At 40.5% G+C, this 19,636-nt stretch overlaps 3 protein-coding genes across 3 annotated transcripts in view; 1 reads left to right on the forward strand and 2 right to left on the reverse strand.

Annotated features, from left to right (window-relative positions):
• Window positions 1–5,172: 5,172 nt before the first annotated feature.
• Window positions 5,173–10,551, reverse strand: LOC136679404 (caspase-8-like). The gene is made up of 6 exons (XM_066657908.1): window positions 10,427–10,551; window positions 7,590–7,880; window positions 6,865–6,881; window positions 6,604–6,706; window positions 5,545–6,034; window positions 5,173–5,372 (listed from the first exon to the last, which is right to left on the reverse strand). Exons 1-6 carry the CDS (start codon window positions 10,431–10,433, stop codon window positions 5,219–5,221), a joined length of 1,062 nt encoding a protein of 353 aa, XP_066514005.1. The 5' UTR covers window positions 10,434–10,551; the 3' UTR covers window positions 5,173–5,218.
• Window positions 10,552–10,687: 136 nt separating this feature from the next.
• On the forward strand, window positions 10,688–12,252 carry LOC136677677 (caspase-1-A-like). Its single transcript, XM_066655272.1, has 3 exons — window positions 10,688–10,762; window positions 11,119–11,397; window positions 11,753–12,252. Exons 1-3 carry the CDS (start codon window positions 10,756–10,758, stop codon window positions 11,809–11,811), a joined length of 345 nt encoding a protein of 114 aa, XP_066511369.1. The 5' UTR covers window positions 10,688–10,755; the 3' UTR covers window positions 11,812–12,252.
• Window positions 12,253–12,328: 76 nt separating this feature from the next.
• The window catches only part of LOC136679711 (syntaxin-1A), an 89,273-nt gene continuing 81,965 nt past the window's right edge, over window positions 12,329–19,636 (reverse strand). Inside the window, exons 9-10 of the mRNA XM_066658376.1 lie at window positions 19,258–19,368; window positions 12,329–14,549 (exon numbers count right to left, since the gene is read on the reverse strand). Of these exons, the coding sequence (XP_066514473.1) occupies window positions 14,472–14,549; window positions 19,258–19,368 (189 nt within the window). The 3' untranslated portion in view covers window positions 12,329–14,471. The remainder of the gene's footprint in view (window positions 14,550–19,257; window positions 19,369–19,636) is intronic.

Below are 19,636 nucleotides of genomic sequence, written 5' to 3' on the forward strand. Positions count from 1 at the left end.
ATTTTATGTTTCAGTGAAAGTAAGAATGTATAGGGTTTACAACCAGCGAATGTGTTCAGTGGGGTGGATTAGATCTCTAGACTCTGGTTAAACAGATACCAACAGTTTTTCTAATGATTTACCCAGCTAAAATTGAAAAGATATTGACCAATCGGATTTTGTATTCCGATATATGCGAAGGGTTACTCCGCCTTTCCCAGGGGGCATGACACTGTGAGTACAAGTATGAGTTAGTGATCTAAGAAGTTGAAGCTACAAAGCTGAGAGATGATGGACAACCCCCCCTGACGATGGACGATGGCAACACCAACTCCTACCCCCCACAACTGCAAATATATACACAGGGTGGGCCATTTATATGGATACACCTAATAATAAATAATTATTAACACAATAGGCAGCACTTTGAACACCCAAAACTGTCAGGGACAGTTGTAGATTTACTGTCAAACAGGTCACTGTCTAGAACACAACTGGACCACCACCCTTCACTGATGATTTCTATAATTTTATACATCTTTCAGCATTCCTCATCATATATTTTGTTCTTCTTTAGATCACAATCATGCATCCATTTTGACATTATCAGGTCGATGCTCTATGCCATTACCGGAATCATTCAAGAGCCGTCAATTTTTCACTTAGAACGATGAACTTATGATTGTATGTGGAACAAGGCAAGATTGTAAATCTGTTTTATTTGTATTTACAAACCATGTGTATCTTGTTGTCATTCAGTGTATTAGCTGGATGATCCAAAATGGCCTTGTGTGGTGTATATACAGGTAGCCCCGCCCCCTAGAATATACCATTCCCTAAAGAGGTAAAAGTGATTGTATCTTGAATACACAGGTTTCCTAATCAATAAAAATAACAATGAACTATTAACATTCCAAATATTCAGTTACAGCCATGGCATGTTTAACATTTATTAATAATTTCAATATTTATTAGTTAATACATTTTCCTTCTTCTAGGTTCTCTTTCTCCCTTCCCTCTATGGAGAATTGACTCAACCAGGTAAGTAAAACTCAGCATCAAGAGACAGTACTCTTTTCCCTCTCACATGACCCATCTGTAGGTGAGTAAGTACAGGTAAATATACATATAATGGTTTCTATTGGTGATGTGTAAGAAGAACTGTACATCACACACACCCCTCCTTAAGCTTGACGCCTTACCAATGGCGGGACAGGTAGTTGGCTGTTACATTCTGGGTGCCTTTTCTATACCGTATAGCAAAACGATAGGGCTGTAGTGACAAGTACCATTGTGTGATCCTAGCATTAGTCTTTCATTATTTGTTGGATCCACTGTAAAGATTTGTGGTCCGTGTCTAGAACAAAGTCATGTCCAAGCAAATAATACTTTAAAGAGTCAAGCGCCCACTTGATAGCGAGAGCCTCTTTCTCGATGGTAGAACACTTAGCCTCGTGTGGAAACAGTTTCCTGCTTATATACAGGATAGGTTTTCTCATCATTTGTTGTCCATTAACCTCTGGAAAGTTGCAGCCGCTCCATGTAGTCCGAATGGCATTGTATGGAAATGGTATAGTCCTTTAGCAGACTGGCTAAGTGGAACTTAGCATAAATCCACCGTGGATAGAACTTTAGCCTTCCCTAGCCTCTCTATTATATCATCTGCTCTTGGCATAGGATATGGGTCGAAAGCGGACACTGCGTTTAACTTTGAAAAGTCCACGCTAAAGCATAAGCCTCCATCTTTCTTGGGGACCAGGACGACAGGGCTGCACCATTCACTCTTCAATGGCTCTATTACTCTCATTTTAAGCATTGCTTCTACCTCCATTTTCAGACAAGTCGTGCTGGAAGTCTGCAGTTGAACTGTCTAATCGGCTCATCTTTGATGAGTCTGATGTTATGCTGGGCCACGTCTGTTAATCCTGGTGCTTCTGAGAAGAGTTTAGGGGAGACCACGTGTAGTAGGTCTTTATGTTGCTGTGATGTTAAGTGGGGCACCTTTGGAAGAACGGCACCTTCTTTTCTTGTGGGAAAATACTGTTCGGCCACATCATCCTCTTCATCCTGAATGGCCCTTATCCATAGCTGCTCTGAACTCTTGGTCGCTGGCTCCTTCCAGGGTCTCAACATGTTAATGTGGAAGCTCTGAAATTTCTTTCGTCTGTCAGGCAGGTGGAGTTCATATGTAGTTTCTCCCACCTGTCTGTGCACCTTATTTTTCTAATAGTGGTTTTAAAGTTTCATCAAGGTTTTGGAGTTGTTCAAAGTTAATGGGTAAGCTGATGTTATCTGTTTCTGACAGTTCTATTTTCTCTAGGAATTTGGTTCCCATAACTTTTGCTTTTCTTACATCTCTCCTAGTCTTTTTGTAGTTTCTGTAGCATATGGTAATTCATTAAATAGTTCTGTGGTTTCTTTGGCTAATTTTTTTGCTTCGCCTGGTCACTACCATAGCCTCTGCCACTGACATATTTATAGTGAAATAAATCGATCCAAATAGGGATGTCTCTGCCTAGTATGATGGCATATGGAGCGTTTTGTACCATGCCTACGTTTACCAGGTACGTTTGCCCTTTAACTGATATATTAGCCTCTGTTGTTGGGTAAATCTGCATGCATTTAAGCTTTAACGTTCCAGTTAGTTTATATTGTGAGTTTTCAAGACTTGCTTGTGTGACTAAAGTTTGGCTTGCCCCTGTATCTAATAAAGCCTTAAATTGTTTGCCATTTACATTAACTGTTAGATACTATGGTCTCATCACTACATTCCTGTGTACTAAAGGGATTTTCTTTTCTAGGGATGTAGCACAGTTGGTTAGAGCTAGTGGGAGGATATTGGCATTCAGAGCTTTTGTGTCCTATTTAGTTACAGCTAAAACATCTTATTTTTGTTTTTTCAGCTGAACCTTTGCTGGATATATGCCACTGTATATTAAAGGCTGGCTTTGAATGTTCAACACCACTACCATAGTCACGTCTCTCAAACTTACTGGTCTGTTTGGTGAAGGTAGACTTTCCGAGGTGGAACTCTCCCTTGCCGTGCCACGATGAAAGCTTCTGCCATTTCAACCTCTTGCTCCGCGGAAGTCAGGCTGCGTTCTAATATCCAGCTCTTCAATTCTGGATTGATTATGTTCAGGAACTGTTCCAAAACGATGGTTTGTCCGATTTCTTTTTTGTCTTTTCTTTTAGACGTATCCATCTTTCATAAAGTCCCGTGACCCGTGTGAACAATTCCCTTGGCGTCTTGTTCTTTAATACTTGACGGAAACGCTGTCTGTAAGTCTCAGGGTTAATTGCTAACTTTTTGAGAATAGCCTCTTTACTGTTTCAAAGTCATTTATCTGGTCGACGCTCAAGGTGATGTAGGCTTCTTTTGCCTTTCCTTCAAGCAAGGGGACCAGATGAAAAGCCTAGTCCATTTTCGGCCATCTAGCCGCTAGCACTAACCGCTCAAACATTATGAAGTAATGTTCAATGTCATCATCATCTTTAACTTGCGGGAGTCTTGGCCATGCTACCTGTGCTGTCCTTAATTGTTCTCCCATTTCATCGTGTGCACTTACTGCAGGTCTGTATATTCTTGTAGAAGGCCGAACTGGTGTTGTAGGGAACACCACCTCTGCTCTTGCTTCGTCGCTTCTCTCCGCAGTTCTTCATCCCTCTGCTGTTGAGTACTGAAAAAGCTTTCGAGCATCTGCTGTAAGTTGGTGATCTCTGTTGTATTCCCTTTGTCGGTGGTTGACTCGCATTGCTCTTCTTTGCTCTGTGTCTGGGTGACTGGTGGCTTCTTGGGAGCCATGTTCTCTTGGTGGTAATTACTGGAGTTGCTTAATGCTTATAGAGAGAGATCAGTCTCAAAATACTTTACAAATGTGTAAATGTTAATCCACAAATAAAACACAAGTCACAAATATGTTTCACTGTTCACAAATGAATACCTCCCACTCTGTGTCTCACATGTCTCAAATACATGTGTTTGTTTTTCATAGATATATCACAATTTTATGCGAAAATAAATACATTTGTTTAAATTTACATTGCAAATATTTGTAAAGCCGAAGTCTCGAATTTAAAATTTATTTGTAAAATGTAGAATCTGCATTTGTGGATCAAGTCATTCACGAGTTTTTCGTGACGTGTATTTGTCCATTTCCTCTCGATCCACATACAAATGCAGCCTGATCCACAAATGTGGCCAACAAGCGAACAAGGCACTGTTGTTTTCCTATGTCTCAGGACTGACCTGTTTCTCTCAGGGCCACAGCAAAACAACCCCCTGTAGGCGGGAATATGACTCAATTGTCTGCCGCAGTAAATGATAGACGGCTAACTCTGGCTGCTGAGAAACAGTTAAATTAAAACGAAAGTAAAAGCTGCTGCAACATTTTAAATAGCTTTCGCTGTTCACTGAGACTTAGAAAAGACTAAATGTAACTGAAAAAGAGAAGTTTTTAAAGATACAGGGTTCTCTTAGAACAAACACCACAGTAAAATGTCTTCATCTTCAGGATATTAATAGTCTGTTATATTGTGTCTTCAGTGAGACTTTCAGATTTTTGAGATTCTTTGAAAATAAAGAGATAATGTCCAATGAATGTAGGCACATGTGTAATTACTCCACACATTTTATCATCTCCAATGCTATGTTCACTGGGCCATTATAAAAGAATTCTACAGTAAAATTGCTTCATCTTCAGGATATCAATAGTCTGTTATATTGTGAACCTTTCCGATATTTGAGACACTTTAAAATTTAAAAATAAAGAGATAATATCCACGGAATGAAGCCAAACGTGTAGTTTTTCCATGTTATGGAAGGTGTGTTGCGACAGAATACAACTACAGCACCATTTAAGGTGGAACAGAGAATCCGAATAAGTAACTAACTTCAGCGTCGTCAGATTTGGTAAGTGTTCAGTAGCTGAACCCTCCTGTCAGGTAAAGGAGAGCAAAGAGTACTTTGTATACAGTTTTTTAACAACGAAAATCTTTAGAATATGGACTGCGTGTGTGTTCCCTTCCTGTTTCAAACAAACTCTTTTTCCCAGTCATTTAACTTATGATTTCTGTTTTTACTCATCATTTCTATATCGTAAGAAGTAATTTGAATAAAATATGCCAAAGTTTATTAAACACATTTTTTTTATTAAACAAGGATTGTTTGAACAAATATTTTAAACTTTAAGCCTATAGTTTTGCATTATATTCTCACATATCACAGCTTTTCTGACAGTTATGGAATTCTGAAGATCAGTTTTCTTGTCAGGGTGAAACGAGGTTCCGGGGTCATCTTAGCATCATACTTCTTTTGTTGAATCTCTATCCTCCCCTCTTTCCTGCTGACCTCTTTATTCACATTGGTGAGGATTGTGAGGATGTCTTCGCCCCTAAATAAACAGGAATTACACACTTATTGTAACCTCTTGGACCTCAGAGTAAAACTCAGTAATAAACTTTAAAGAAGCAATCAGTCAGTTTTGTTCAGAAAGAGCTGTTAAACAGACCCCTAGTGGCCTCTGTGTGTCATTACAAAGCCTGTACAGAACAGTGTGAACTCACCTTTTACTACCTTCTTCTAAATGTTTGCAGAGTGACTTAATAAACCAAGAGCCATCATCATTTACATATGAGACAAAGTCCTGTACTGTGGACATGGCGACCAGGAAATCAGAGTTTTGGGGGAGGGTGTAAGGCTTTTCCAGGTTGGCAGATGTTAATTGGGAGTTGGCCGCAGTGACCCTGATTTCCTTCTCCATCTTGCCCCCCCTGCAGGCCTGGATAAAGAACACCTTGGGCTTGTCCACCAGAGAAGGGCAGTTTCTCCCATCAAAAGGAGAGAGGATGTGCTTCATGGAACACAGTTCCATATCTGACCCAAGCACACCATCCTCCTCTCCGTGACTGAGCACACAACACACAAAGCAATCTCTGTTTTTGTGTATATCTTCTTTGTTGTAGCTTAGCAAGAGCTTCTTCATATTCTCGGCTTCCAGGTCCTCACGTGTTTGCACTTTAAACCCCAAGAGCTTAAACACCTCTCTTAGAGACTCTGAAACAGAGAACAGAGATATCAGTTATCAGATTTCCGTTATGATATGGTGACAAAGTTCATACACATGTTATCTCCAGCTACATTTGCTAACAATAAACCCTTGGCATTAGTTTGTTACAACTTTAAACACTATATAGTGACAATGTCTTCAACAGCATGTAGATAATTCATTTATTGTCCAAACCCACTGCTGAACCTATGTGTGTCTTTTGAGGTTTTACATTTTTTATTGAAACTTTAAATGTAAGTACTAATTATACCATGAAATCCTACACATTTTAAAGTGCTGTCACTGTATAGCTGCTGCACTAGATCTGTACGAACGGCACTCATAACGAGATCGCCGGTTTGATCGCCATCAAAGGAGACTAAGAGAGTGCAGTTGGCCTTGCTCTTTCTGAGTGGGCGGGATTGCCCTCCTTCTCCACAACAATCTGTGGTGCCTCTTTTAGCTAAAATAATAGATCTGAACAGTTAGTTCAGTTTTATCTTAGTACACTGGATTGGGGAGAAAAAGTGGGTAATTTGTAAACCCACTTTCATTACGATGAACAAATAATTCAAACCTGCGTCTTTATCATATCCTTCTAGGTTCTTTTGGGGATCTTTAAAGTTGACGTTCTTGATGATTAGGCAGATACCGCGTGGCTTACTGCTCATTTTGTATTCCTTTAAGGACAATGAAAAAGAAATAATTATACATAGGTTCAAATACGCTTCATTAAAAAACTGAAAATTATTGCAGTGTGAAAACAGCACTGAACTGAGAGTAAAATAAATCATATCAGTGTTTGAAACGTGTTAAAGCTGTGTTATGTTATCATTACCTTATCACCAACGTGATCTGAGAATATACAAAAAATTAACAAATAAACAAAAAACAACAGAAATTAGGTTCAGTGTTGTTTCCATCATGAAATTATACAAAATATATTTAAATATATAAAAGTTTATATATATACTAGATAAAAGAGGTGGGAACATGTCAAAAAGTAACATAAATCCTTATGTATATGGGGTGTATGTATATAACCTTAGCTCTTGCTACTTGAGCCTTGATTTCCACAGTTAAGTCTCAGTTCAAATCATGAGTCAAAAGAAATTACATTTTTTCTTCAAATCATCAGAAAACTGCCTCATGGTGAGGCCACGAGAGAGGAGCCCACACCTCGGCTCTGTAACAACTGTAGAGACATTTAATGTAGATGGATTCAAGCCATTTCCATCCGTTTGTTGGTAAAATCCTTTGATACTTTCTGTTAATAAAACTTAAATCAGAGATGCCAGGGATTTTATATTGTGTATTTTTCCGTTGGCATGACAGGTTTGGGTAGGTGTGTTAGTGGCAGTTTGAATGGACACAGTGGCTGGCTTTAGCCTACGTCTCAGAGGAAGCATACACTATGCCTTATGCTGGTAGTATGGTGTGATTGTCTTAGTTAGCTGACACATGGAATTATCAGTGAATAAATTGGGGGTAAAACTTTGAATAATGTTTTGGAGGAAATTAATGAACATATGACGTGCCCAGTGTGAGCGCAGTGTAGCTGACCTGTCTCTGTGGAGGGTCCAGCAGGTGTTTCCAGTCTGAGTTTATCATAAAGATTTCCATCATGCTCTTTTATCTTTGTTATCATGATGCTGCTAGCGACAGACCCTTTCTTCCTGACGCTGTCGACAAGGCTGCGAGCTTTATCAGCTCGTGCTGGGTTCTCTTCCAGGATAGATTCAACTTCTTGTTCGTTTAACACTCTTTCCTTTCTCAGATCGTCCAGGAGTTGTTTGATCACGGGTAACGTCAGGTCATTAATTAAAACAGTTCTGACACTTTCAAGGACTTTGTCTGTGGAAAAAGAGAAAAGAATTTCATCAAGAAAGGGATCAAACACAGAGAACAGCGCTGAAAATCTGGACTAGACATGGTTTCCTAAGACCACTGTGTGAAGTAACAGCATTTACTAAGAGGGCTTTATACTGAATATTGAGGTTATCCACATAAACATGAGTGATGTCAGGAACTGATGTTGGGTTATTCCTGGATCACAGACACCACTTCAGTTCATCCCAGAGGTACCGAATGGAGCGATCTCACTCCAGACAGTGCTGTCCACGGCTGTACAGCCCAGTGCTGGGAGGAGACATATTGCACATTCAATTTATTGATTTATATTTAGAATGTGACAAATCACTTTTACAGTGTAATTATTACCAGTATCATGCGTTATACATGTATTCATTTGCCTTGCTGTGCCCCTCCTGCAATAGCTTGGAAATCACTGATTTAACTCATCTTTACATTTGTTATGGTGGATTTCCACTGCATTGTACCCACTCTACTGGACTCTACTCTCAGCTCGCCCCCTGAAGTGTAGAATTGCCCTGAAGTGATGTTGCAAAGGCAGTCTTTGGAAACCACAACAACGGCAGCTGTAACGTTAACAGTTGTTTTCTCATCGTGTATTCACATGTTGTTGTTGTTGCTGTTGTTTGGGACTGAACACAGCTCCGTCATCAGCTCAGACAGATCAGTAGAGTTTGTTCCTTCCTTGTTTTTAAGTGTTGTATATACATTGATGAAATATGAATGTTATAATTTAATTCTTGCAGTTTATTTTGCAATATTTGCAGTTCTGGTAAATGTTTCTTTGCCTCATTTACCAAACTGCAGCTCATCAATGTAGATTATATAATACCAATGACTATTAACTGTGTTAAAAAATGCTGCAAATCTCTTTATTGATGGTAAATAAATTGTCCCAATATTTTTTGCCCATGTCCATTGTGACACTTAAAAGTTTTACTCCTGAAGAAAAATTTAAAATTATATTTAAATTACAGCCTGCTAAATACTGGGTAAATACAGAGTAAGAACCTGTTAAGTGAGCTGTAAGATAAAATAAGTACTAAGTAAGTAAAGCGTATGACAGTAGAAATATGTGGTTATTACTGGTATCTTACAGATATTTTACAAATAAGGCACACCATAAATACAGAGTAAGTTCTTATTAAAGAAAGTAGCTGACCATGTCCTTCCCTGTTTGTGCGCTGTAAGTAAATTTAAAGGATCTATAATTACATTCAGAACTTCAGTGAAATTCAAAGAAGCTGCGTTCCTTATTTATAAAAAATGACAGTAATAGTCACTTACATAAACTGTCATACTTTTAATTCAATTTTATAATCTATAATTATACTGAGAAGTGCAATGGACTCAGAACAAAGTCACGTGTTTTATTTGTAAAATGTCTGTAAGATAAACCATGTAAGAACCACATTTTTCTACTCCCACACCCTTTACATTCTCAGCACTTTTGTTGCTTTATTCTACACCTTACTTAAAGCCACTAGCTGAGTTTCATGGTGCTTTGTACTCATTAGGTTCAGGTTCAATCATCATCACATATTTCGGGGATATTTTACACGATTTAACTTTTATGTCTTAAGACATTATATGAATATTGGTGACTAATGATGGAATGGATGTTTCTCTTCTGCTCTTCTTCATTATTTGTAAAATATTTGTAAGATATCCAGTAATAACCTCATATTTCTAGTGTCATACCCTTTACTTAAGGAATTAATCATCATGGTAGGACAAGTCCTAGCGTTCCTGCTCAATAAAACATATCCATGAAGTTAGCACGGTTCTTTTAATAATTAATCATGTTTAGTCAAAGAGCCTTCAAAAGCACAATCAGACAGAAAAAGGAATTAAAAAAGAAATGCACATGAAAAATGACTTTTCTGTTTCTGTCATTCATGTCATTTTTAAAAGAAAACTTAATCACTATCAGTAAATTCACAAGTCCTTCAGTGGTTCTAGAAAACTAGCCTTTTACATCTCCCAGAGGTGGGTCAAAGTACTTTAGATGCCCTCTAAGGCTCATCCAGAACGTCTTCATTATCTCTTTATGTTCATTACTTTTTGCAGCAGTAGCCTCCACTCTTTTGTTTACACTAAATGTACGCTAATTTCACCATGAGAGCATTAATGTTGCTTTGGTTCACAAATCATCCCAGAATAGTGCTCTAGAGAATGTAGTTCCACTGCTCCCCAGCCCAGCCCTGGTGGGTTTTATGCCCCTCTATAGCTGACAGCCAGCACCGGACACTGTGACTGGACGAGCAGCAGCTCCAGAGCAGGATTTCCTGAGCTGTGTGCACACAACTGAACGCCTGAGTCAACAATGAGCCGAAGTCACAACATTGAGGTTTCCACAAATGCTTAAACATACAGTTTACTTCACTATTTAAGCTACTCCCCCAAACTCCTTAAAATGTCTTCCTTAAACTCTTCATTTTCCACATTCACTGACCCCAACACTTTGTCATTTATTTCTTCATTTAAGAAAAAGCAAAGTTAGCAGGATTAGCGTGTTATTTTCTTACCTGCCATCTCTGTATGTGTTACCTACCGACGAGAAGCTCTGAGATCAGTGGGAAACTGGGGCTGAAAAAAGTCTGAGACCAAGCTACACAAGGGAGAAATAGAAAATGTGGTTGATAGCCAGATTGCTTCACTCATACAGCCACACACTCATGTTTCCTTTGATACACAGGTACTAAACCCCTCCTACTTTCTTTTTTACTCAAGTTCCTCCTTACACCGATTAAAAAAAAAAGTGACCAAAGTTATATAAGGTCCTCTCACACACAGACACACACACACAGGGAGACACACTCACACACAATCTGTCAGAAGCTACTAACAGAAGAATATGGCCGGTAAGTCCCCTTATGATCTTATTTAACCTAAAGAAACACCTGTACATTCTTTTAAAAAGACAAACTTGTGTCCAAATGTTTGGATATTTGTCAGATGACATGGTTTATTGACTTTTTCATAGTTAAGGGTTTCCTCTACAGGAAACACACTTGACTTTTTGTGGGCTGAGATTTTATTTCGTATTGCAGTGAAAAAAGTATAAAGCCTAGTGGTTAAACTCAGAGTGTATTCTCTGTTGAGTATGTGTCATTGTCCCTTATTTTCACTCTGAACATCAACAAGACATTTAATCCATCCAAACATTTGCACACAGCTAAATATATAAATATGTGTGATCTTTTCCTACTTCCTACAGCTCGCCTGATGAGTGTCCGGGTCGAGCTCATCGAGGGGCTTTCTCAAGGTCTCCTGGATGACCTGATTGATGGCCTCCGGGCTTCAAACCCTCCGGTTCTTTCTCCTAGAGAAGCCAACAACATTCGGCAGGCCCACCACGTGCAGGAAGACAGGGTTGGAGTACTAGTGGATATGGTGTGTAATAAAGGAGACGTAGCCAGTCTCAAGCTGATATCCATTTTGGAACAAAAGGACAAACACCTTGCTGAGAAACTCGATCTCGCCACAGAAGCCCAAGGTAAAAGGAAAAGCAATGCTCAATACATTTGATTTAGATTTATATAAGATATGAACATTAATTTATTACAGTTTCCAAATGTGGGTCTTTGTAGAGGTATTAGTGATGTATATGATGAGAGTATGCACTGTAGGCTGAAATACGTGCACCCACTTATTGTACTTAAACTGCTGAACTGTCCACTGGCCATTCATATTTATATTTATTTTGAGTGGCCAGTGGCTATAGGCTTTTCTTTAAATCCACTTTAATACCCCTTTGTGATTACCTCGGTTTATTTTAAGTGTGTTTACATATGAAACTTTGCTTTAGGCTTATGTACAGTGTTCATATACTAACGCATAATTTCCCGTAGACATGAGAAACCTCGACCCTGAGTCTCGGAAGGCGGTGGAGTTGCAGCAGTTAAGATGAACCAATTACTAAAGAATTACCCATGAACCCACACAAAGGCTGTAAATATTATTTCCTTGGAAGGCCTTCATCTTCAAGACATTCCAGGCATTGACTGCATTCTTTTTCACTTTCAATGTGGGGTCAGGTTTTACAACTGTGTTCATTAACTCCCATGTCATTAAAATAGACTTTAACGACTACAGCTTTTGTAATTTGAGCTTAAGTTTTATTTTACAGGAAATACAGTTTGTCATGACTATGCTGGAGTAACCCTCAGGGGAATGCAGCTCCAATGCTCCACAGCCCAATGCTGGGGGGTGGGATATATACCACTCTAACTGACACTTGGAATTGGTTAGAACAACCTCAGACTCATGTTTGGCTGCTGTGGATAATTTACAGTTGAGTGTGTGTGTGTGTGTGTGTGCACAGCTAAAGAGATTTTTGCGGGAACAGTTTGTGGCTGATGTTTCCACTTAAAGCATTAATAAAGCACCAAAAATAAAGACTCCAGGCGATAAGAGTGGTATTCAGACAAGATTTACTTAAAAAACCAAACCAAAAAACAAACAGATATGACATTAATTCACAACGTAGAGGCAGTGGTAGAAGTCTAAGTTCTTCTGCTTTTGTCATCTGTGCTCTCTCCTTTAGAGCACAACCACAGCCGAACAGGTGTCGAGGGACCCTTACATCACCCCCCCATACTATAGTAATGTACAGCTTTCTACAGAACGAAGACACAAGTGGCTTATTACAGGCAGTTCAACAGGCATTTATACAAAAACACACACGCCAACAAACAGGAAAATTAATGTGGCCCTCGCTTGGCATGCACACAATCTATCATTCATGCAGGTCACACATACAATTACTGAAATGCGCACACACTCGTCAACACACACACACACACACACACAAACATACGCATTCATGCATGTATGTAAGTACATTTAAAATGGCAGGTCAACTTCAAACGTCATGGCAACCTTCTGCATAGCTTGTTTATACTTAGTTTAGCTCTCTGTAAACTCCACTTCACATTCCAGCTGCAGTAACGCTCACTCAAAGATTAAAGTGAAAGTGATTGCTTCCTGATAAGCATCTCCTGAATTTTATTCATGCCAAATTCCACCCACGTTAGGTCAGCCCTGACATGTTGGGAGGACAAAGACACTTCCCTACAAAGCATCTGAGAGAGTAATGACCCAGTAATGTTATGAAAATGTCTTGGATCCCCGTGGCAATCCTGGGGGTCAGACTCACAATAGGAACATCTACATGTGGCCTGGAACATCTCTGCACTTAGAAATCTGAGAGAGTGAAGTTCTCAACCCCCTGGCTGTGGGAACTCTGTGATTGTTGGGGTCAAAGTGTGAGAAACTGCCAGTGACTGCGCGGAGGAAATGAAAACCTTTGTGTCCACTTCTGTTTCTGAGTAAACTCCACTTGAACTGTATTTTGTAGACGTCTTACATCAGTCAGCGCAATTCAAATTCAAAAGCAATGCAGAACGTTGACTGGGAAATTCAGGGTTGACCAAACGGTGCACACGCGCACGTACGCTGAGCTCGTACGCAGAAATAAGGCAGAATGGAAATCACAGCCATTGTGGAAGAAGCGGCTGTGAGCAGGGTTGAGTCGATGGCTGTGCTTACACACGAACACTGGCTGTATCCTCAACCCACTCCAAAATAATGAAATGTCCAGAAAAGCAAGCAGGAAAAGACGAGCCATCTGCGTTTTACTCCTAGCATCTGTTCCATTCTCTCACTTCCTTCTCTCTTTAATTCGCTTTCAAATGTAGCTATTTATTTATAGAATCTATATATTTCAAAAGCAATTATGTACATTTCACCCATGGCCCAATCCCCACAGGTATTTCAACATTATGCATAATTTAGTATTAGATATGTCTGAAATAGTTTTGGTTAGAGTTTTAAACTCTTTAAAATGGCAGTGATAAAAACCTACGTGTGTCTTCTGAGTTTTAATTTGCAGCTAATTTGCTCAGTAACTCACTCCTTTTTAACCAAATACTCCACAAAGTGGCTGTCAGTGAGGCTGTGTGCACTTGTTATGCGTGCGTCTGGTTCCTATGACCGTCTCTGTGCCACAGGAGGAGTCTCTCGAACAAAGCCTTTGCGATCAGACATTTGATTTAAAAGAATGTCACTTTAAAAACGTATTCTGAACATATGTAACCAATAAAGTAAACCACAGTGCGTTCTTTCTTTCTTAAAATGCCAGGGTTTTTCCTGTCCATTCCCGCTTCCCCCCTGACATCCTCCCAGAGAGGAACCCAGTCCTTCAGTTCAGTTTGGCTCTCAGCACCACAGAAATACTCAACGATGGCAGTGATCTGGGACCAGTTTCTGTGTGTACAACAATTAATCTGATTACTCAAAGAAAAATCTATTTCATTTCTTTTTTTTTCCCCATACAGTGACACACAACATCCAGAGCAACACGTCGCAGGACCGCACATTTACAAAGTAGAACCTCATGCGGAAAAAACAAAACAACAAAACAAAGTAGTTCTTTCCTCTTTTGTGTTGTTCCATGTCGTCCGGCCGCACACTGTCGAGTGACGGTGTGTTGGTTTATTTTTGCTAATATGTGTGTGTGTGTGTGTGTGTGTGTGTGTGTGTGTGTGTGTGTGTGTGTGTATTTTTGTTTTAGGCCAACACTCCGCCAACAGTGGAAGCAATAACAATTCCTAACACCACACAACAGATGAGAATCATAATTTTCTTCTACAAACATACAGAGAAATAGACAATCAGATAGACAGATAGATAGATGGTAAGAGGGACAGACAGACAGATAGACAGATAGACAGACAGATAGATGGTAAGTGGGACAGATAGATGGTAAGAGGGACAGATAGACAGATAGACAGACAGATAGATGGTAAGAGGGACAGATAGATGGTAAGAGGGACAGATAGACAGACAGATAGATGGTAAGAGGGAAAGACAGACAGATAGATAGACAGACAGATAGATGGTAAGAGGGACAGATAGACAGACAGATAGATGGTAAGAGGGACAGACAGACAGATAGATAGACAGACAGATAGATGGTAAGAGGGAAAGACAGACAGATAGATCGTCAGACAGATAGATGGTAAGAGGGACAGACAGACAGACAGATAGACAGACAGATAGATGGTAAGAGGGACAGATAGACAGACAGATAAATGGTAAGAGGGACAGATAGACAGACAGATAGATGGTAAGAAGGACAGAGAGACAGACAGATAGACAGACAGATAGATGGTAAGAGGGACAGTTAGACAGATAGATAGACAGATAGATAGATAGAGAAATAGACAGACAGATAGATGGTAAGAGGGACAGATAGACAGATAGATAGATGGTAAGAGGGACAGATAGACAGATAGATAGAGAAATAGACAGACAGATAGATGGTAAGAGGGACAGATAGACAGACAGATAGATGGTAAGAGGGACAGATAGACAGACAGATAGATGGTAAGAGGGACAGTTAGACAGATAGATAGACAGATAGATAGATAGAGAAATAGACAGACAGATAGATGGTAAGAGGGACAGATAGACAGACAGATAGACAGACAGATAGATGGTAAGAGGGACAGATAGACAGACAGATAGACAGACAGATAGATGGTAAGAGGGACAGTTAGACAGATAGATAGACAGATAGATAGATAGAGAAATAGACAGACAGATAGATGGTAAGAGGGACAGATAGACAGACAGATAGATGGTAAGAGGGACAGATAGACAGACAGATAGATGGTAAGAGGGACAGTTAGACAGATAGATAGACAGATAGATAGATAGAGAAATAGACAGACAGATAGATGGTAAGAGGGACAGATAGACAGACAGATAGACAGACAGATAGATGGTAAGAGGGACAGTTAGACAGATAGATAGACAGATAGATAGATAGAGAAATAGACAGACAGATAGATGGTAAGAGGGACAGATAGACAGACAGATAGACAGACAGATAGATGGTAAGAGGGACAGTTAGACAGATAGATAGACAGATAGATAGATAGAGAAATAGACAGACAGATAGATGGTAAGAGGGACAGATAGACAGGGAGATAAATAAAGACAAATATAGACATAGATTGATAGACAGACGAATAAAAATTCCAAATATAAAAAAATGAAAAATCCAGGATGCATGAAAAGAGAAGAACAAATGAGTTAATAATCTGATTTATGACAACTGTGAGATTTTATTAAACAAATCTTTGATTGGTTTAGAAACACCATTCAAAAGAACAGACTGATGAAGTGCTTATTACAACATTCATAAATATTTAATTTCATAAATTCAGAATATACACATAATAAAACATGCCACAGAGAGCACAATTCCCACAGATGATGTAGAAAACACACACACACACACACACACACACACACACAGGGTAGAGGAATCCAGCAGATCTGAGCACTTTCTGAATGTCTGGGATATAATTTCACCAAGCAGGAACTAGCAGCCCAGACGCTGATGCTGTGTGGTAGATAAACCCCCGAGTCCTAATCCTGAGTGTAATCAGATCAGAGATGGAGGTGAAAGTAGCCTATGATTATTGCCCATGGTCTATTATTGATGTGATGTACAGAAATATAGTTTAGGATTCAAACCTGTGGCATAACTCACTAAGACACACCAGACACAGTGATGCAAATTCCTGCTTTGTGAAACGCCCCAGTGGTGCGTGTTTATGGGTCATACACAAGTACAGACAACAAAAACAACAACAAATATCTCACAAACAGAGATCAAGCAAATGTCTTCACAGAAGACAATCACAGACGTCACAAGCTGTTCATGCACGAGATCAGACAACACACAGCCGTCTTCCCAACAGGTACGCAGAGGTCACTGGGAAAAGAGTGAGGTAGCTACAGGCTGGCTCCCAGAGTCAAACTACAGTACAACACTACAGAGCTGGTATCTAAAAGCTTGTCAGCCCTCCCCCCCCGGCGCTAGCTGAGTCCCACAGCCAGAGAGATGATGAGAATGAGCAGACAGAGGGCCCCACACACACCTAACGCAATCAACTTCTGTGGGAGGGAACGAAAAAGAGGGGAGAGAGGATTGGGAATGCATTATTACTGGCCTGTCCAATGATAAAACGGCATTAAAGGTGGGATAAACAATACGTTTGGGGCTCACTGTTAGTTACACAGTAGGTCACATGGCTTGTGGTGACCGTCTGATTCTTAATGTTCATTATCAGACATTTCCTAAAGCAGGAGGAGACAGGTCACTGTGAAATGAAAAGTAAAGCCTGTATTGGGGAGAATCCACCACCCTTCTATAAACAGGACCAATAAGCTCGCTGGAAAATCCACTCTCCACATGCTGCACAATGCGAATACACAGAACACAGCTGAGAATTTCTGTGTGTTATTGGATCCAATCATTGCAACTTATTAGTGATTAACAGTGATTTTCTGGACATTTAACATATTCTCTATAGACATTAATGTAGCTGTCAGTTCCAGGTTTGTTGGTTTCTTCCCATTCATATAGAGATAGGACCCTGGTCTTGTGTGAGTGGAAATAATTGGCTGATGGCATCTGAATGCGTTTTTGTGAAAGCCACTGTGTGGACGGATGTTCTTATAAGGACTTTGGTCCGTGTACTTTTTGTTAAATGGTTTTCCATTTCTACTCCTGCAACAGCAAAAAAGAGAACGACCCATTTCCCTATTTTGAACGATATATAAATATAACTGATTTAAGGAGAACAAACGGTTTTCTACATAATAATGAAACTAAATATAACAAAATAATAAAAAATACATTTTTGTTCATTCCTGCTTATGGCTAATTATGAGCAGATTTTAGCCAGAACAGGAGGTTTTTATATTTTGAAAAGGAGGAAGTTTTTCTGCTGGTAGATTAAACATTAACATACTTGACCCATTTAACGATGTAAATAGACATATGGTAAAGGACAGGGCAACATGCTGAGACTTCCGTGCACACTGGGGACATGGATGTCCAGAGAGAGTGCTCTAAGGCTAATATAAATAAGTGTGTGAAACCACAGCAGGATGGTGATGTTTATGTGAAATATAGCTATATCTATTTATATCAATTTATAGGGAACTAAAATGAAAATAAGGGCGGCACGGTGGCAGGAAGGTAGGTAGGTGTCGCAGTCACACAGCTCCAGGGACCTGTAGGTTGTGGGTTCGATTCCCGCTCCGGGTGACTGTCTGTGAAGAGTGTGGTGTGTTCTCCCCGTGTCTGCGTGGGTTTCCTCCGGGTGACTGTCTGTGAGGAGTGTGGTGTGTTCTCTCTGTGTCTGTGTGGGTTTCCTCTGGGTGACTGTCTGTGAGGAGTGTGGTGTGTTCTCCCTGTGTCTGCGTGGGTTTCCTCTGGGTGACTGTCTGTGAGGACTGTGGTGTGTTCTCTGTGTCTGCGTGGGTTTCCTCCGGGTGACTGACTGTGAGGAGTGTGGTGTGTTCTCCCTGTGTCTGCGTGGGTTTCCTCCGGGTGACTGTCTGTGAGGAGTGTGGTGTGTTCTCTCTGTGTCTGTGTGGGTTTCCTCTGGGTGACTGTCTGTGAGGAGTGTGGTGTGTTCTCTCTGTGTCTGCGTGGGTTTCCTCTGGGTGACTGTCTGTGAGGAGTGTGGTGTGTTCTCTCTGTGTCTGCGTGGGTTTCCTCCGGGTGACTGACTGTGAGGAGTGTGGTGTGTTCTCCCTGTGTCTGCGTGGGTTTCCTCCGGGTGACTGTCTGTGAGGACTGTGGTGTGTTCTCTCTGTGTCTGCGTGGGTTTCCTCTGGGTGCTCCGGTTTCCTCCCACAGTCCAAAAACACATGTTGGTAGGTGGATTGGAGACTCAAAAGTGTCCGTAGGTGTGAGTGTGTGAGTGAATGTGTGAGTGAGTGTGTGTGTTGCCCTGTGAAGGACTGGTGCCCCCTCCAGGGTGTATTCCCGCCTTGCGCCCAATGATTCCAGGTAGGCTCTGGACCCACCACGACCCCGAATTGGATAAGGGTTACAGATAATGAATGAATGAATTGTAATACATTCTTTGGTACATTTGATAACATACAAAATAGTGAAACAGGTCATTCTCCGTTTTTTTATTGCAGGATTAGAAAAGGAAAACCAATTAACGAAAGGTACAAAGGACTGACTTTGCTATTACCCTGTTATAAGAACTTATTTGATACGTTATGTACTATGGCTAGTCAATAATTAAATATCAATATATATCGCAGAATTAACCAAATTTGTCCATATTGTCCAGCCCTATTATGGACAGCTCTTAATCCAGCTCCTATCCTTAGACACAAGAACACACCCCTCTGTACCTGACTCTGTTGCCAGAGCAGCCACAAACACAAAACAAAAACAGGACAGATGGAAGTTGAAAGGACAGGTGGACGTGATGGCGGTCATGCAGGCCGGTCCAGTGCGCCTCTGACTCACCCTCCGAGCTTTACTCTGGTATTTTACTGCCTTCTTGGTGTCGGACACGGCTCTCTCCACGTAATCCACCGCGTGCTCCACGTTATACTCTATGCGGTCTATCATTTCTCCCTGACCGGTGCATCAGCGAGGGAGGGAAGCAAGAAGCGGAGACAGGGAAAGGAAAAGAGGAGAGCAGGGCAAGTGTACAAAGGAGGGGAGAGCAAGAGAGAGGAAAGAGGAAAAAAAGGGATGGGGGGAAGAGAGAGAGAGAGAGAGAGAGAGACTTTAGAGGGCAGCTGTGGACTTGTCAAGCTGTTACTCACCACTTTGCTTGTTTTTTGCACTTTAACGGCTGCTTTGGTGTTTTCTTTGGCCTTCTCCACATATTCCTGTGCAT

The sequence above is a fragment of the Hoplias malabaricus genome, chromosome Y, assembly GCF_029633855.1.
Source record: "Hoplias malabaricus isolate fHopMal1 chromosome Y, fHopMal1.hap1, whole genome shotgun sequence".
NCBI classification, from domain to species: domain Eukaryota; kingdom Metazoa; phylum Chordata; class Actinopteri; order Characiformes; family Erythrinidae; genus Hoplias; species Hoplias malabaricus.

Coding starts and splice junctions, on each gene's coding strand:
- LOC136679404 (XM_066657908.1), bottom strand. Junction 6,035..6,603: donor AGGATATGATAAAGACGCAG/GTTTGAATTATT, acceptor TCTCTGTTTCAG/AGTCTCTAAGAGAGGTGTTT. Junction 5,373..5,544: donor TTAGAAGAAGGTAGTAAAAG/GTGAGTTCACAC, acceptor CTGTTTATTTAG/GGGCGAAGACATCCTCACAA.
- LOC136677677 (XM_066655272.1), top strand. Junction 11,398..11,752: donor TCTCGCCACAGAAGCCCAAG/GTAAAAGGAAAA, acceptor AATTTCCCGTAG/ACATGAGAAACCTCGACCCT.